This window comes from Corvus cornix, chromosome 1, assembly GCF_000738735.6.
Source record: "Corvus cornix cornix isolate S_Up_H32 chromosome 1, ASM73873v5, whole genome shotgun sequence".
NCBI lineage: Eukaryota > Metazoa > Chordata > Aves > Passeriformes > Corvidae > Corvus > Corvus cornix.
The window spans coordinates 17,572,007-17,589,398 of record NC_046332.1 but is presented as its reverse complement, the minus strand read 5'-3'; the positions used below and the strand labels follow the sequence as shown (position 1 = coordinate 17,589,398).

The following is a 17,392-nucleotide window of genomic DNA, read 5'->3' as shown; positions in this document are numbered from 1 at the left end:
TACATACGTGCCTAGCGTTTGTTATTCTGCTTCCGATGGCTCATATAATTCAAATCTGTACCGGCCTTCTTTAAAAAATTTATGGCTTTTAAAACACATGAATGCAAAGCAAGGTGGCTTACAATGTTGCTTAATTAAAACCAGTTAAGACAAATAAGCTTTAGGCATGTGGTCCATTTGTTAGACACTGCATATATGAACAAAACCAACTATTTTCACGTTGTTCCTTGGTGTTCTGTCTTGGCTGTGTGCTGCTTTAAAGTTCCTAAATCACAGAAGTCTGTCAGTTCAAGCAGAACAAATGTAGTGGCTGGAAAAAGTAGATTTGGCTGTTTTGATTTGACTAGAATTTGATTTTGCTTTGGTTTTGTTCTGTTTGGTAAAGAATCACTTATTTTGGCATAAAATAATGATTAGCACTGCTTTATTTTATTGATCTTGAAATGAAGTTCTAGGTTGGAGGGCCATTGATACAGAAATAAAACTAAAGAGGATTTGTTCCCATCATTGTCTCAAACAGTGAATTAAGAGAATTGTTTCCTGTTGAAAGTAAAGTGAGGATGCAAGTTGGTCTTAATATTTTTAGCTGAGATTAGCGTTAATGCATGTTTCAGAATTTCTAACAAAATTGTATAGTAAGGTACACAGCAGCAAATGAGAAGCAGTGTGTGCTCTTCAGTCTTCCCTGACACATAGTAGCTTTGCAACTGCTCCTCCATCTCCGCTTCAGAGCTTGTCCCAAATCATACTGGTTCATCTGTTCCTTGGCTTTTGAATATTTTGCCAAGGCCTCTCTAAAATCACCTCCTGGCTTCTTAGAGCCATAAAATAATTCTACATTTTGATGCCAATGGATAATTTAATCTTTATAGTTGGCGTCTGTGAATTTCTTGGTGATTTCCTAATTACCTGCTTTCTCCCAAGGTTGTTTCTGATCCTTTGCTGTATCTTTTTAGTGAAAAGTAGTTCTAACTTACCATTCCTCATGTCCCAAAAACATGAAACTGATTCTTTTTTTCCTGAAGTCCTCTCACTTCCCCAGGGTACTGTGTGGTTGCTGAAAACACAATAGGAAAGTTGCACTTTAAAACAATTTGTTCACTGCTGCATATTAATGCTGTAGCTTGGAGCTGCATCATGTTCTCTGTATATTTTGGTGGTGGTATTTAAATTAAAAACAAAAGGGCAACCAACAGCTAAAGCACATATCCTTCTCAAAAAACCGTCCCAAAAAGTACCCTTCTGTTCTATTGATCTTAAATGCAATTCACTTTTAATGTAAAAATTGTGGTTGTTGATAGATGAAGTCTTTTTTTTGTTAGATGCCCCAGAAGTTTCAGTAACTGGCTATGATGGAAACTGGTTCATTGGAAGAGGGAATGTTCAGCTCAAATGCAATGCTGACGCAAACCCATTACCTATGGAATTTATGTGGACCAGGTAAATATTTATGAAAAGGGACTTCCCACACGATTCAAGTGATATAATAACTTCGCTTACAGTAAATGCATGTTTTGAAAACAAAGATTATATGATTTGTATTGGTCATAATGGTTTTATTCAGCTTTTTAAAAGGAGAATACAAGATGTGTGTTTGTATGAATACAAGTGAGTGGATATCTTGAAAATTTGTGTCTGAACAGTTTGTCATTACTCTCAGGGTAAAGTCTCTTTAGTTACTCAAGGTGGACTAAGCTCTGTGTGTTACATGTAGAGCAAAGACCAGTAAATCCAGAATGGATCCAACTGTTATTTATATATGCCTCTTATGAAAAAATTAAAAAGCTTACAAGGCATCCACATTTTTTGAATTTATGGACTGCCATCCCCATCCCAGGCTTAGAAATTTCAGCACATAAAAATTCTTATGTTTAAAAAAAGCTTTAGCAGCAGTACCATTTGCTTCTTCAGATGCACTGGGTTCTCAGTTCTCTCATCTGAATTTCAAACATATGTAAGAACTAATCAATACAACCACTGTTTACAATTCTAGAAGAAATAAACCTATTTAAATACATTTAAAGCCATTCAAGCTTCAGAGGTGAATATTAGATTTCCTAAACTTAAAATGGAACAAACTTGTATAGGAAATCTAAATTTTCTGGAATAAACCTGGTGTGCCTTTTTGAGCAAAACCCATCCAAAAAGCTGTAGCACTGGTGAATGAGGAACTTCATGTGTAGGGGGTGAAATCTATGTAAAAGAAGGGAACCTTGAGTTTGAAGAAATGAGAAGTGCTGTGTTGAGCTGTGTGCTGTATTACTGTTGTCAGATTACAATAGGTTGTAGAACTACCTTACTACCTTGTACTACCTTGATACTACCTTGTATCCCTTGGAATCCAAGATGACATTGTATTTACTGGGATAGTGATATTTTCATGGCTAGTAATATTTTAAAATGTTGCATGTATGAGAATTTTATTATAATAGACCTTTCAAACCAATTGACTGTTTTATGTATCTTGAAACAAATACTTCTGGTACTGTGAATTACAGAGTATGTGCCTGATGGCTTTTATCAGCTTTATGTGGCTGAAGCAATTCTGGGCAATAATCACAGCAAAGGAGTAGGAATGTTGTGTTGAACCACATTTTTTGAAGATTGCATTTAGCGTTAACTTTTTGTTCAATACTACTTAAAAATAACTTACCAAATGCTTTCAAGATAGTCATCTAGTGATCTAGTTGGAATATTGATTTAGGCCTGCTTAGATATTAATAGGTCCTTAGATAAATCAAAATGGGTTTCAATGGCATGAAGTTAGACAGGTGTTTAATGGGCAGTTGGCAGCTCTGTTAAAATAGTTCCAAGGCCTTTGCCCTTTCCCCTTTTTCTGTTGTGTTTACACAATTGTTACTGCAATCTCAGGCAGAATTGTACAAGGAAATGATAGACTTTAAAAAGTCAGCTGATAAAAAATAAATTTTTTAAACCAGTTGTTTCCCCAGGTGTATCACCAAGTACCATATTCCATTTCAGTGCTGTAATTTAGACAGAAAAGTGGTGGGAGATGAGAAAAGGCAGCTCAGGAGAGGAGAAACTGCTTGAATTCTTGCACAGAAGTTCTAGTCAAAATGTCCTCTAAATTAAGCAAGTATGGACAGAAAGATTTACTGTGATAGCTCAGCTGGATGCAAATGAACAGGCAGATAATCCTGACAGCGCAAGTGCTTCTTAGTTAGATTGTTCGTTTTCAGAGCTTGCCTTGTCTTGTTCTTCCAAGTTCTTTTGAGGTGCATTTTTCTTAGCTGTAGTAGTGCTGGTTTTAGACAGCTTGCTAGATCCAGCAGATCTGGCATTTAAAGGATTTGTCCCAGAAATTAAATACTAAATAAATCTTCAGGTGTACACTGAGAATATTGAAGGAAAGCCCATGGGAAGTGTCAGAGCACAGTGAAAAATTCATTCTATAGATTACTGGAAAGATTATTTTAAACTTCTATTTAAACTAGTTGTAAATATACGCATTTGAAGTATAACTGTTCTTTTAGGTTGGATGGACAATGGCCTGAAGGACTATTGGCTGTTAACAATACTCTGCAGTTCAGCAGCCCTTTGACTTACAACTACACTGGGACTTACGTCTGTAAGGTGACTAATGCTCTTGGTCAGAGAAGTGATCAGAAGACTATCTACATATTAGGTAAGTCTTACTTCTCAACAAAGACAGTATGTTAACTTGGAACTTTTTTTTTGTCAGTGATTGAATTAGAAAACTGAAGAGCCAGTTGCTGCATGAAGTATATGAAATATATATGGTTTTTGTGTGAAAAGCTGTTGAAAGTGTGGATTTAAAAGCTGTAGCACAATTTGGGATTAAACTGACTCTTGAACAGCAACATACAGTGGAAATTCTCAAGGTTAAGGTGCTTCTGAGATGATTATTTTCTCTTGATAGTTAAACTGATGGTTTTTTGCAGTGTTAACCTGTGTTTGACAAGACTTACTGACTGCAATAAACAGTACTTCGTAAAAAATTGAAAAAACAGCTGTTGGTGGAAGGGGAACAACTACATTTAGAAAAGCTAAAGATGCTCTGTTTTAAGGAAGTTGGGGTTATGTTCTGAGTATCTCTGTTGTACTCCAGTTACTTGTGTCATTTTCTCAGGATGCAGATACCCAGTAATCATCAAGTTAAATACCTCATGCAGAACTCTTGCTGATCTACTTAGTATCATCTAGCAAATTTGTGTGTCTGTTCAGTGCTACTGCTGTTCGAACATGCATCCTTTTATCATTAACACAATGTAATTAATGTTTTACCATGGCACCTTTTTTGTGGAAGAACAGCATGACTTATCGTACACATGAATAGTTCTGTGCAAGTGTGGAAAAGCTGTTCAGATTTCCATAAGGCATTAGCTAAATTAATTTAATATTTAGCTTGAGCAATAAATGCTCCTATAAATATTAAAGGATTTTTTGAGGAAGATAATAGACATGAAAATTAAAACTTCATTCTGTTGTATTATGTTGCTGCTTTTCAGTAAGTTCTTGACATTAGTTATTTCATTAAGCAACATGTCAGAGTGCATGTTGGCCTGTTAGATGATACAAAGATGACTGATACAAACATAAATGACTTCTTTGTTAAAACTCCGTATGAACACTTAAGGGTTAAAATGAGAATGAGAATTTAAGTACTGACCACATCAGTCAGAATTCACTTTTGACAGTTGTCTGCATCTTTAGAATGAATGATGGTGTTGCAGTCAGTGCCGTAACTACACTGTAGGCTACTGTGGAAAGCTAGTAAATTCTAATTAACTGTAGTCAATGAGCTAGTTAACTGGAAACTTATAAATAGTTTGAGACAGTGGAATCACTTGTAAACAACTTAATGGCTAGAATTTTATGTAATTTAAAAGACTTCAAGTGCTGCCAGTTGTTATGAAAGTTATTTCTGTGAGTGTTACTTTTGAATGTTTTGGTTCTAATGCCTCTTCTGTGGAGGAGACTTCATGGCTGCATAGCAGTCTCAAAGCAATTACAAAAACTGGCACGTTTTAAGAAATATTAATTTAAAAAATCATAATATCTTTAAATAGGGTGAAACATTTGACTAGAATATAACTTTCAAATACACTTGCTCAAAAAATAACAGTGCAGTTTATAGCTCTGTTCTCAGCCCTATTCTAACTAAGCAGTGGGGAGAAGTTTTTAAAGTCCCCTATTATTCAAATTGTCAGTTTTGTGAATATCATCTGCTGTAAGTAGACCTTACACTTTTTACTGTGACTGTCATGAATGGAAACAGAAGGCTGTCATTCAAATTATGTTTTCAGCTAACAGACTAAAACAGGCCAACTAGGAAGTCATAGATAATATTTCCTAAAATGAATCAAGATTTTGAAAAGCAGAGTAGGCATACAGGTTAGTCAGGCAGTGGTGATGGTTTATGTTCTAGCCTAATGCAAATGTTAGACCATTTAAACCAGCTCAGTGCAGAGATAGATAAGCTGCAGTCGTTGGTCTTTGCTGTGAACTGATGGACACTGTTTACATGTGTGTGGCTTTTCAGCTGTGCTCAGCAACTTTGTCGTACTGTAGTAATTTAACTGCAATTAGCAAACCTTAGCTGTTTTCAGGGAGCGACAAAACTGAGCCTCACTTAGTGAGGAATCATACAGGGTCATGGTTCTGCCAGTTAGGTGCACCAGTAACAACAAAGGGTTTAGCTGACAGTAAATTTCAGTCTTTTGAAGTGTTATGTGGATCATGCTGACAAACTGGTTTAAAGTACTGCATATAAACTTTTCATATATAGGAGACTTGATAAAAATGGGAGAGGTGAAGCAATTATTAGTGTAACACCTGTATTGTTTTCAGAAACAAATACTAAGCACAATTTATTGTAACTGTTCAGAATAACTTCTCAGCATGATTGGTTCTTTAAATAACTGAAATGCCCTTAAATGATGCAGATTGGGCAAGTGATTAATAATCAAACCACTTACCACCTTTAATATTTGACTTAACTCACCAGGTATCTATTAATGGCAAACATGGCAGTGATAGAGCATTATATTGCAGTGTAGAGCAGATATTGCAGTGTAGAGCAATAAGCTGAAATAATCAGTTAGTTTATTTTTCTATCTTTGCTCTTAGCCACTGTATAAAGCTTGGCATAAAATGTGAAGTGAAACATGAAAGTTAAGGGACAAAGCTGTATGATCACACCATCTTTCAAATTTTAATTATGACGCTGTCAAAAAGGATTTATGAAGTTAATGTTTCTGAACAGTCACGATGCTGGTAGTTGTCAAGCTTTTTAACTGCTAGAAAAGAAGTTGAAATGTGTTTTAGAATTGGAATGCAAGCTGAGCAAAAACTTGCTTTTGGTCCTGATATTCATTGTTAAAAAAGTCAAAGCTATATTCTTAATAAGTTCTGTTGTTCCTAAACTTGGTTAATATTCTTGGAGTACAGAAATGAAAGACAAGTAGTTGACCGGAACTAAATGGTAAATTCATCAGCTTTTAGTTTCAGGAGATGATACATCCTTGTAGGAATAGAGAAATACTGAAATGGCACTTGAAGCCTGATACTTCTTTTTATATTGCTTTTAAGGCACAGCTATCTTTGGTATTTTTATTAATTTGATGATGTAAAGTTAAACCTTTTCCATAGCTGTCCAGCAAAAGCAAGTTGTGCTCCTCGTGGAGTTCAGGTGTTGAAGTAACAGTTTACCAAAACAAGCTGTCAGCTTGATATATAAAGCACTTCCTCATACAGTATTGATTTACTCAGTTTTCTTACACAAGGAATTGAACTTTGTTTTCTTGGCTCTGTGTTTCTTCACCTTCATGCTGTTTACTGAGGCTTTCCCTTTCTCCCCTTGCAAGGGAGAGGTGACCTGTGAGACTTGCCTTAAGGTAGGGCCATACTTCCTCTGTCATGACAGCCTTTGGAAGAGATTACTTTTGTTAAAAGTAAAGCCAGCCTTTGTTAGGCAGCAGTCCTAGGAAGGTGTTGTTTTTAAGTACAGGGTCACCTTCTTGTAGAGTGGGCATTGTCAGGATTAACAGCAGAAGCTGATCGTTGGTTTTACTTTTTGCTGCTTCATATATAAACCTCTGTTCTGAGAGTGCACTGTGAATACAGGCACTCTTTTATTTTCTAAATTACATATTGGAAGGGATGTTGACAAACTGCTCTTTAGCAAAGGGCTTTTGCTTCCTGGTCTAGCAGGCTTTGAAATTTCAGTGGTCTTCCTGAATATTCTTCCATGCTGGAGGTTAAGTTAATAAAAAGTTTCTCTTGTGTCCCAAAAAAACCGCCAAAATCTTTTATTTGGTGCATGAAAATCCCAGCTAGAAACCACAGAAGCACACTGAACTTTGAAAGTGGATGATTGATGAGAGAAATCTTCGTATTATGCTGCCAAAATAGATGTGGGGGGACACACACTGAAAATAATCCTAAGGCAAATGTTTAGCTCCAGTGTGGAACCTTTGTAGGCAAGACACTGTGGGGAGGGGGTTATGCAGTGTCCTCACCTGTTACCTAACATTAGAGTAGCAATGGTTGGAGAAAGAATGATAAATTTCAAAATCATTTATTCTTAGACATTTAGAGTCTTCTAACATGGAAAGCTGACTTTCCCTGCTGTCATAAAGGAGTTACTACATAAGCTTTCCAGAAGTTGAAATAAAGGGGCAGTTTTTAAGACCCAGCTGCACAGAATTATTATTTAATTTTTAAGTACTTAACATCTAAGGGTAATTTAGAAAGAACAGTAAGACACAGTAGTAAGTATGTATGTATCTCTGCAAACATACAAGTAATACATATACAGGCAGATACTTGACACTCAATAAAATGACAGGTACAAAGAGAGATCTTGTAATTTGTGCAAAGCCAACTCACTTTTGGATTAGAAGTAATTGATAGATCCTTGTTTTGTAGGAGGCAAAAAAAGGGGACATTTGTATCTTGAATGTTGTGGGGTTGTTTTTTTTTCAAATAGGGAGAGCTATTTTTGGCCACTCTGTTGTGGCTTTTGCGACCAGGCGGACTTTGACTGTATGTTAATACACAACAACTCTCCAAGGAACCTTTCCTTCCAAAACTTTATTTCTGTAATGTTTAAATGACAAATTTAAACCCAAGGAAATTGTGCCAATATTGAATTATTTTATCTGTTACAGAGCTGGTCACTTTACCTCTCAAATACTTCATAGTGGGCTAAATCCAAAATGGTTTATGGTTTAAGAATATTGTGTTCTCTAGTTGATTTTTTTACAATGATAAGCTGATAATACCAAGACAGGACTTAAACGTAAGACTTTGAAGATAGCGACGTGGTTTTAAGGATGATTCATCCATCTCTTTCTACTTTCATCTCACTGACATTTTGCTTATTGTTGGCTTTGAATTGGTGCAGAGGCAGAGGTGAGTCCCAGACATTTGAAGGATGTGGTACTGCAGGAGGATTGAAGCGGGAAGATGTAGTGTTTGGGACACGAAACATGTCATGTTAGTTGGAGGCCTGTACTAAACTTAGTTGTAGAAACTCACCTGCTGAAGATAAGGTGTTGGAATTGCAAGAGCTGAGAAAACTATATCAAGAGTAGGCATTTCAGGGAAAAATAAAAATATCAAACTTACACTTGTGGATACAATATTGCTGCTAGCAAGAATTTTTCTTTCTAAGCCTGTGAGACTTTTCTCTCACGCAAAGATATTTGCAGAGTTCTGTAAACCATGAACACCTGCGACCTTGTAGAACTATGTTTATGGTGCAGTAGAAAAATATTTTGACAATGGATGTTTTAGGATTCTAGCCAATCACCCCCAAGGGGTGGCTGATCCTTTGTTCAATTAGACTATGAAGAAAAAAGTCTATAAAAGAGTTTGTAAAATAATTAAATCAATCTTGCTGCACAATTCCTGTCTGCTGGATCTTCTCTTCTCTCCTTCCTACAGCTGTAGGATACAGTAATAGACACTGTTGAAAGTTGGTACTGACTTCCATGGGAAACATCTGGAAAATAATTATTAGAGTGAAAACTAAGCAGTGCACAGGGAACATGGTCCTTTAATTTGAGGTGGTATCAGGGCTTCATTTGAAGTCAAGAGTAAGTCTTGCTTTTATTGGCAGAAAACTGTGTTAAAGGCTTTGAAACCAACTAGGGAAGCTTGGCTTCTTTATGTGTATGGAAGGAGCCAGCTGACTTGCTATGTTCATACCAGAAAATTGGTTTTTGCTTTCTTCAGTTATGTCTCTTATTTTAGTGGGGGTGGTAGCTATGTAAAAGTAGAAGAAATTCTGAGGTCTTTGCTTGTCCTCATCATTATTACAGGGTGCATGTACTAAGGATTTGAACAGGGACCAGAACATAGTAAGAGACAAAAATTGAAATCAAGATGCATTTAAACTAAACCCAAATATTTTTCCAGAATTTCTTCTACTTTTAGCTCCCTGGCCTGCATGGATATTTTAATATGTTGTTGTGCTTTGTGCGATGACAGAAGCCTATATCAATGAAAGAGACAAGAGCTGTTAAACATTGGGTCCCAAGTAAAATGTTAAAGGAAATCATCAGGAGGAAATTGATGCTTTTCAATAAAGTGTCATATGAAACAAAATTTAAATTATGCCCTTAATGTTTTGTGGAAAGCATTAAAAACTCAAACATGTCATTGATTATGTGAAATATTATAGTTAAAGAACTTGCTGATATGAAATGATATTGTCTTCCATAGCCACAGATAAGAGTGGCATTTTCTTGATTTGGAGATGGCATTTGAGATATGATTTGCAAGCAAAATGTTATGGGGTAGGCATCAAACTTTGGCATTCCTGATCTTAATGTTGTTCTCTATTTGGGAAATTTGCTTGGTACAGGAAGTAAAAAAAAAAAAAGTTAGCTTTACATTTAGAAAGCCCTGGGTGACATGAGAAGCTAACTCAAATATTCTTAGTTGTAATTGGCCTTATAAACAAGAAGGGACGGTTTTAATTTTGTCATTCTTCAACAATAAAAGGTACCAAAACAAATAGACCTTAGAGGTATCATGTTGCAGGAATACATATAAACAAATGCTTAATTGATCCTATGTTTGCAATTGATTTAATGTTAATTAGTTCTTGTCTGTAATGCAGCTGGACAATCTGACAAATTGTAGATGAATGGGAAGTTTTGAAGGGAAAACTTTCTGTAAAATGCTGACTTTCTAATATATTAATAAAGTTGTAATTGCTACTGTGCTTATTTCACATATGCTATGGTTAAATTTGCCAGGATGCAAATACTACATTCTTGTGGATGTGGAGGATAGGACTTAAGACCTCAGTATCAGAGGCAAAACAATTATGAATCCAGTTAATTAAAATCAAACAAGTATATATAGCCTGGAAGGATTTTGCTGTTACTGTTTGAAATTGTATTTTAAGCTCACAAATCTTTTGTCTAAAGCAAATACCTTTTCAAGGAAGAGAGATTTGAACTTCTTGACCTAGGGATGTGTGGGACATAGAACCCTGGTAAACTTTATTCTTTAATCTCTACTTCTTTGTTAAATTGTCAAACTCACTTCAAATCAATTTTTACTAAAATCATAATCTGAATTCTTCTTATTCATTTTGGTAGTGCATCTTTCTCGTTCCATTTCTTGTCTTCTGTCAAATTAATTCCATTTACGTATAGTTCCCTAATGAACCATCACTTTTTACATAGCTAAGGAATATAATTATGCCCTCTGAAAATCTGTGTAAAACTTTACTTATGTGATGCTTAAAATGTTGCATTCAGCAGCAAGGTGTGTACTGATCGTGACAAATGTGAGAATTCTGTCTAGTATGAGAAAATTTTATGTCGTTCTCTCAGTAGCAAGGTTAAAAATCATATTTATGGCTATATAATTGTGATTTGTCAAATAACTGAAAGCTTGACAGAGCTCTAGTTCTATCTGGTTTACTCTTTGTGGTGGTAAATTTAGGGTGCCTCTAATGTGGTGGTAGTACTGCTTTCATGAATCTTGCTTATGGGCATTTAACTAAATAACATGATACAATGAGCTACTTGGCTGTCCATGTAATATTCTCTCTGAAAGGTTCAAGCTATAATAACATGTTTAGTATTGCTTTATTGGTTTTAAAATAATTAGCTTGCATTGGGCAAGGCAAAAAGTAATTTTTTTTCAGTGTGGCATAGAAATAAGAAGTGGAGTTGTATGTAATACTATGATTGACTGGTATAATCTCAGTGTCATCAGCCTGTCACTTGGAACCTTGTCTGCAATACAGATGCATACATCTCCAGTAGACCTAAAGAACACAGGAAAAATCTGCATGCTGGAGAAGCTTGGTACCTGGCAGTCTATTGTTTACATGCATAACCTGACATGAAATCAGTTGATATTTTATATTGAGGAATAAATATGGAAATTTCTTTGTGCATGAAGGATCAAATGGCTTATAGAAGGAATGCATAGAAATAATTTTTGGTTCAAATGTTTAATTTTTTTTATTATTTTAAAAACCTGAAGTCTCCTTGCTCAACATAAGTGTTACTTTGAGATTAATACATGCCATTTTTAACTATGCTTCTTTCACTAATCCCAAGGTGAGGCTGAGTAAGTTTTATTAATGAAACAAATGTTTTTGGAGAGAATAGCTTAAAAATCAATAGTTCATGTGACTGAGCATACAACTCATAGTTTTTCATTCTTATATTCAGTGCCCTGAATCATTTCTGAATGGGGAATTTAATGTAGAATAAGTGACTCAGCAGCATAATCAGTTAATTTGATCCAGAATTCCCTATGGCTGGATGGAAAGTTAGAGGACTACTTGGGTTTTTCCTCCTTGGAGGAGGTAAATGATGAACAGTCAACATCTGAGTGGAAAAACCATCTCCTTACTTGGAGGAGGGCAAATTGTCTGCCTGAAGGTTATTTTTATTTTGTTCGCTCTCCATACTTTCTGTCCTGCTGCAGCTTAACTCAAAGTCATGTGTCAGGAAGCTAGTTCAAAGCTTGTGAGCAATTTAAGACTTTTATAGTGCCATGAAGTTGAGAATGAAAAACTATTCTTGTAGAACATACCCATCAACTTTGCTTTCTTATAAACCCTTAACTGATTTAGCTCGCATTGACATTCTGTGCCTTTTCTGTGTCTTGTCTACTTCTTTGCTCTTTCCATTAGATCCTCCTACTACTACCACTCGACTGCCCACGGTTCCCTGGCATCCTTCGACTGATGGCACCACAGGTTTAGCCACAGAACCTAGAATAATAAATTTCCCAACATCAAAGCCAACAAAGCAGGACGACACTTGGGGTATCATCGTCGGTTGTGTGGTGGGTGGGGTTCTTTTACTGTTACTTCTCGGTACTCTGGTTGGAGTTGCCTGCTATAGGAGAAGAAAGACATTCCGTGGTGACTACTTTGCTAAGAGCTACATTCCACCATCAGATATGCAAAAAGAGTCCCAAATAGATGTCCTTCAGTCAGATGATATGGGTTCTTACCCTGGCAGTATAAAAAAAGAAACAAAGCACCCAATGAACTTAATATCTAAGGATTATTTAGAAGACCCTGGAAAACCTGAGTTGAACAATATAGACAATACTAACAGGTACCAGGACCGTTATGAAAGACCAATGGATTACCATGAAGGTGGAACATTTGGAATGAGTTTCATGCGTGGTGAATTTTACGACGATGATGACTTTGTTTCTCACTTAGATGGCGCGGTAATATCTCGGAGGGAGTGGTATGTGTAGTAACCACTGAAAACTAAACATGTACCTGCAGTTCACTTCATTGGCTGGTCACTTTCAGATTGTTTATACTTACACAAGAGGAGGAATAAACTTTTCGAAACTTTTTTTTGAAGGTTTTTATATTGTGACTTGACACAATGGAAATACTGAATCTGGGGAAAATGTATTTGAGCTGCTTTTTTTTCCCAATGCTGTACTACTGTTTGAGATTTGAGTTTTAACACAGAGTGCTTATATTGGTCTATGTCAGAGGTAAAAAAAAAAAAAAAAAAAGGCTAAATTAAAGTTGCCATTCAATATTGTTTAAGAATAAAAAGTGGCTCTCTGATTTAAAAATAAGTTTACCCAAGGCAATGATCAAATATAATCTTTGGGGGCTTTGAATTACTCCAGTCTAGGTACTATCCATGGTAAACTTAATGCTTCTATGTAGAAAATACTTTACCAATTGAAATGAGTTACAGCAGAATTAAAGCTTTATTTTCTAGGGTTTTTTCTGCATAAAAATGAATACCTCTTAGCATTTTAATGAGCCTTCTTATAACTATATACTTAAAAGTTAAGTTATTGCACTGAAACTCGCTTATGAACAACATTTTGAGGAGTAACTGTAAACAGGTCAAAGGCTTGTATTTGAATAAGATGAAAAGTTATTTTTTTATAGTCATTGATTTCTAAAGCTTATTCTAGTGTTTGGATATATACATACAGTAAGGTGTTTTGTTAGGCCTGCAGTTGGCAGGATGTCAAAACTCATTAACATATACAAGATACTCTTTGCAAGTACACAGGGTGCAATTTTTGAGACCTGTTTTGGAGGCTTTTTGGGAATCTTACCATTTAACTTAAAAGCTGGTTAATTGGACACAACTAAGGAGAAAACACCCATATAGATTGCGAAGCTGGAGGCTAATGTGAATGTGCTTATTTTCCCAGGTGCCAAAAAGCATTAGAGTTTCTATGACCAGAATTTAAAACAGCGGTTTTACGCTGCTTCCGCCTAAGTTACAATGCCTGCTTTGAAGAGGGTAACCAGAGTTTCAGATTATTAGTAGGGAATAATAGGACACTTGCACTGCTACTTCAGGTATTGAAAATGCACTCTCCAACGGTGCAACTAAAGAGTCTAAACAGGAATTCAGATGATTTGTGCAGTCTCTGTACCGCAGTGAATTTGTTTTCCCTGCGAATAATCAATACTGATTTTACATGTTCTTTAAAACATCTTGTCTGACATCTGAAATAGTTCTACTTTGTCTTGAGCAGATTCACCAAACTAAATCTGCTGATTTTGTGAGGCGGAATGAAATAACTTTAGATGAATTGCAGAACAACGATAAATTCATAAGTAGAATAGTAAATCCTTTGAAGTGCCATTTTTAAGTGTTTAGCTTGAGGAAATTGAAGCTGATAAGGCTATTAGTATTTGAAACCTGAAAAGGGAAAAGTCTCTGCTACCGTTGACGTGAAATAGGCTGCATAATTACAGCTGCTTCATGAGCATTCATGCTGGAAGTTCTTTTCTATCCTCATGATGTTTGGTAGCTTACAGCATTTAGAGCTTCACAAAAATAGTTGTATTGAGCGTTGTAGACAATACACTGTGATTGCATATGACTGCATGTCTTTAAAAAAGATTGAGACAACAGCTTTATTTGAAATTCAAATGGAAAAGCATCCCTAAACAACTTAAGTTTGGGTTTGGATTAATGGAGTACTGATACATGATTGACCAAAGTCCCAAAAACAATAGCAAGTGATATTGCGGTTATCTGTAGTTTGAGTGCAAACACAAGATAAGCAGTGAAATTTCTAGCAGAGGGTTCTGATCCAAATTATTTCTGGAATAAAGAGATTATACCTCTCTTCAAATAAAAAATACTTGATATATCATCTTTAAAAGATGGTGTTACTTGGAAATAAACATAACCATAAACCAGTTTTCCACATGGGATATCTTGCTTTTGTCTCTGTGGATTTTTTGCTTTGATTTTTAAAATATATATATATTTAATTCATATGGGTTAAGAAGTTGAAATGTTCTGGAGTTGAAGTTATTAATAGGGATAGGGCTTACGCGTGTTGCAATGTTTTGTACATTAAGTCTACTGTAAAAAGAATTGATTGTACGTACAAATGGCTGTTGTGTGAATAAACTTTTTCTTACATTCTGGAACATAGGTAGTGTTCAAAAATGCTTCACAGGTATGTTCTTAAGAATTGGAGATGGAAAAGCACAATAAACCCAGAGGCTGGATAGAATGTGCTGAAGTGTTCAAGCTGTTTGAGATGGACTGTTTAGTATTGCCCCTTGGAGGCCCTAAGGTTATAAAACAAGCATCTTCAGAAACTCTTTTAAGAAGATTAAGAGAATGATAAATGGAGGTGGTTACTGTCCAAAACATTTAATTTCAAGCACAGCTGATAAACTAACTAGGAATTGCATACTTAAAAATAGCCTTGTTTTTTCATTCTGTTGTCTTTGTTAGCTTCAACCGTATTTCTTGGAGTTAATCAATTCCCATCTGTTTCTGGTGGTTAAAATGCTTTGTAGGTGGCACCATGCATCTTAGGTGCCCTCTGGCTTGTTCAGCTTGGCATGGTGGTCTGGGTTTATGATCATTCCACTGGTTAGACTGATGTTTTGTCAAAGCAGTTCAAAAAACCAAAATAAGTGTGCCCTGTGATAATTGCCCTTAAGTTTCTGTGTGTCACTACACTTGCTGGCATATTACTATTTTTCCTGGTGTTCAGAAGCCAATGGGTGGTTATTGTCATCTCACCCAAAATGAGACTCAAAGGCTGGACTTCGATTGAAAGTATAATACTTTTTGATGCTTTAACATTATAGCAGAATTTGCTAGAAGAAAAGGCACCATGAAGTTAGGATGAAGCAGTCAAGAAACTCTCCTGGTGTAATCACAAGACCAAGGCATCTTCAGGAATTCTGGACCTAAGAATGTAATATTCATTAGTTGAGACTTTTTCACTAAAAGAAGAGGGCACCCAGTGTAAACTAAACTTAAGCCAGTTAAAATGCAGTGGTTAGGTGAACTCCTCATTAGTAGAGCATAAGACACACACACAAAATAAAAGTCCTTGACTTAGGATAAACACAACTTAATAAAAACTAAAATGTGGGTGGGTTATCAACATTATTCTCATGCTGAATCCAAACAACTGTACCCGCTCCTGAGAAGAAATGAACTCTATCCCAGCCAAAGCCAGAACAGTTTGTAGTGTCCAGGCTGGTATCTGACAGACACACGGAGCTTATGCCAGGAAAGCTGTTGTGTAAGCCAAAGGTGGTGCCTTGCGTTCATCTTGAGGAGGGAAGTAAGTTCTGCCAGTTTTTACTCTAGGACTTTATTCCTTAGCATTAAGGAAATCATAAAAAAAGCTTTTTTCCATTTTTTTCAAGTTATTTAAGTATACCTTTGTGAATGTGATCCCAGGGGAATATTCATGTTAGATCTTTCATAAGCAGTGAGGGGACAGGAATTGCTGTATTAGAGTGCAAGTGTTGTATTTTGGGTTTCTTTTTTTAATTGAGAGATTTTGCTCAGCTTTCCAGCATACAGACAGAACACCATTAGAGCTCTGAGGAACTGATAAATCATGTTGCATAGTTTCAGGGTTTTTATCTGTGAATAGAACATACAGCTGAAGAGGCTCTCAAAATTTCTTTCAGTAAGAGATTAGAGAATAGTTGTGTCCCGTTTGGATAATAGCTGAAGTAGACTGCTTTAGAAATATGTTGCAGGTATAGAACTGTGTTAGTTTTCAATTTCTTTGCTGTTAAAATTTCTGATTTGGTAATCATTGTAAATCAGGGCATTATTGTAGGTAAGTGTTTAGTGCAGCTGACATGAATTATTCCAATTTTGAATTTTTTTTTTAACCTCTTGGTGCAAGTTTGAAGCACTGATGATTTTAAGTTAAAGTATATTAGGTTTTTCAGTTTTGAGACTTAAAAATTGATTTCTAAGCATAGCGAAAGGAGTGGCCTTTAAAGACTGACAAGTGTGTTAATTCGGTATGAGAGTTGTTCAGCATTGGATTTGACAATGCTAAGGTCAAAAGAAAAATGCTTTGAAAGGAAAAAACACAGCTTTTTCTCTCCCCTTATTAAAATTTATTTATGAAAATTACTTTCTTGTAGCTTGAAGTGTGAAGTCCTGAAGATGATAGGTGGTCTTAGGGGTTGCTTTGACAAGTGTAAGCCAAGTATTTTGTGTTCCTTTGCGTGTTCATTGCTCCTAGTAGTATATGGTTTTTTTTACCCTGACTTAGTTTTTCTTTTTTGCTTTCTGCAGACTTAAGTGTCTTTAAAGAAAGATTGTCAATAAATCATAGTTGCCCAGGTTTTTGAATTAACACCTTGTTAGCTCATGTAAGTGCAAGCCATATGTTTTGTAATGTCATCTTGCCTTGAAATTGACAATGAAAGCATACTGCTAGTACTTACTGAAAGTAATCCATGAAATTTTTGAAATCAGTTTTGATTTCATGAACTCTCTTAATTCCTCCAGTTTTTTAGTTGGGTAAGTTGAGGCAATACTACAAAGATGCTAGTGCAGGACAAGGCTTTCTGTTAGGTGGTGGAAGGAAGAAGCCTTTCTCAGAACAATGCTGAAGTATCTTATTTGAGTATTGA

At 35.8% G+C, this 17,392-nt stretch overlaps 1 protein-coding gene across 3 annotated transcripts in view; it reads left to right on the top strand.

The window, feature by feature from the left end:
* The window catches only part of NECTIN3 (nectin cell adhesion molecule 3), a 62,871-nt gene that overhangs the window by 32,544 nt on the left and 12,935 nt on the right, over window positions 1-17,392 (top strand). For 2 of the 3 annotated variants that reach the window (XM_039557497.1, XM_039557504.1), the window contains exons 4-5: window positions 1,323-1,440; window positions 3,495-3,646. In XM_039557497.1, coding sequence (XP_039413431.1) covers window positions 1,323-1,440; window positions 3,495-3,646 — 270 coding nt within the window. Of the gene's footprint in view, window positions 1-1,322; window positions 1,441-3,494; window positions 3,647-12,154; window positions 14,912-17,392 lie in introns of those variants that run through there. The other variant, XM_039557488.1, reaches the window with a different exon arrangement.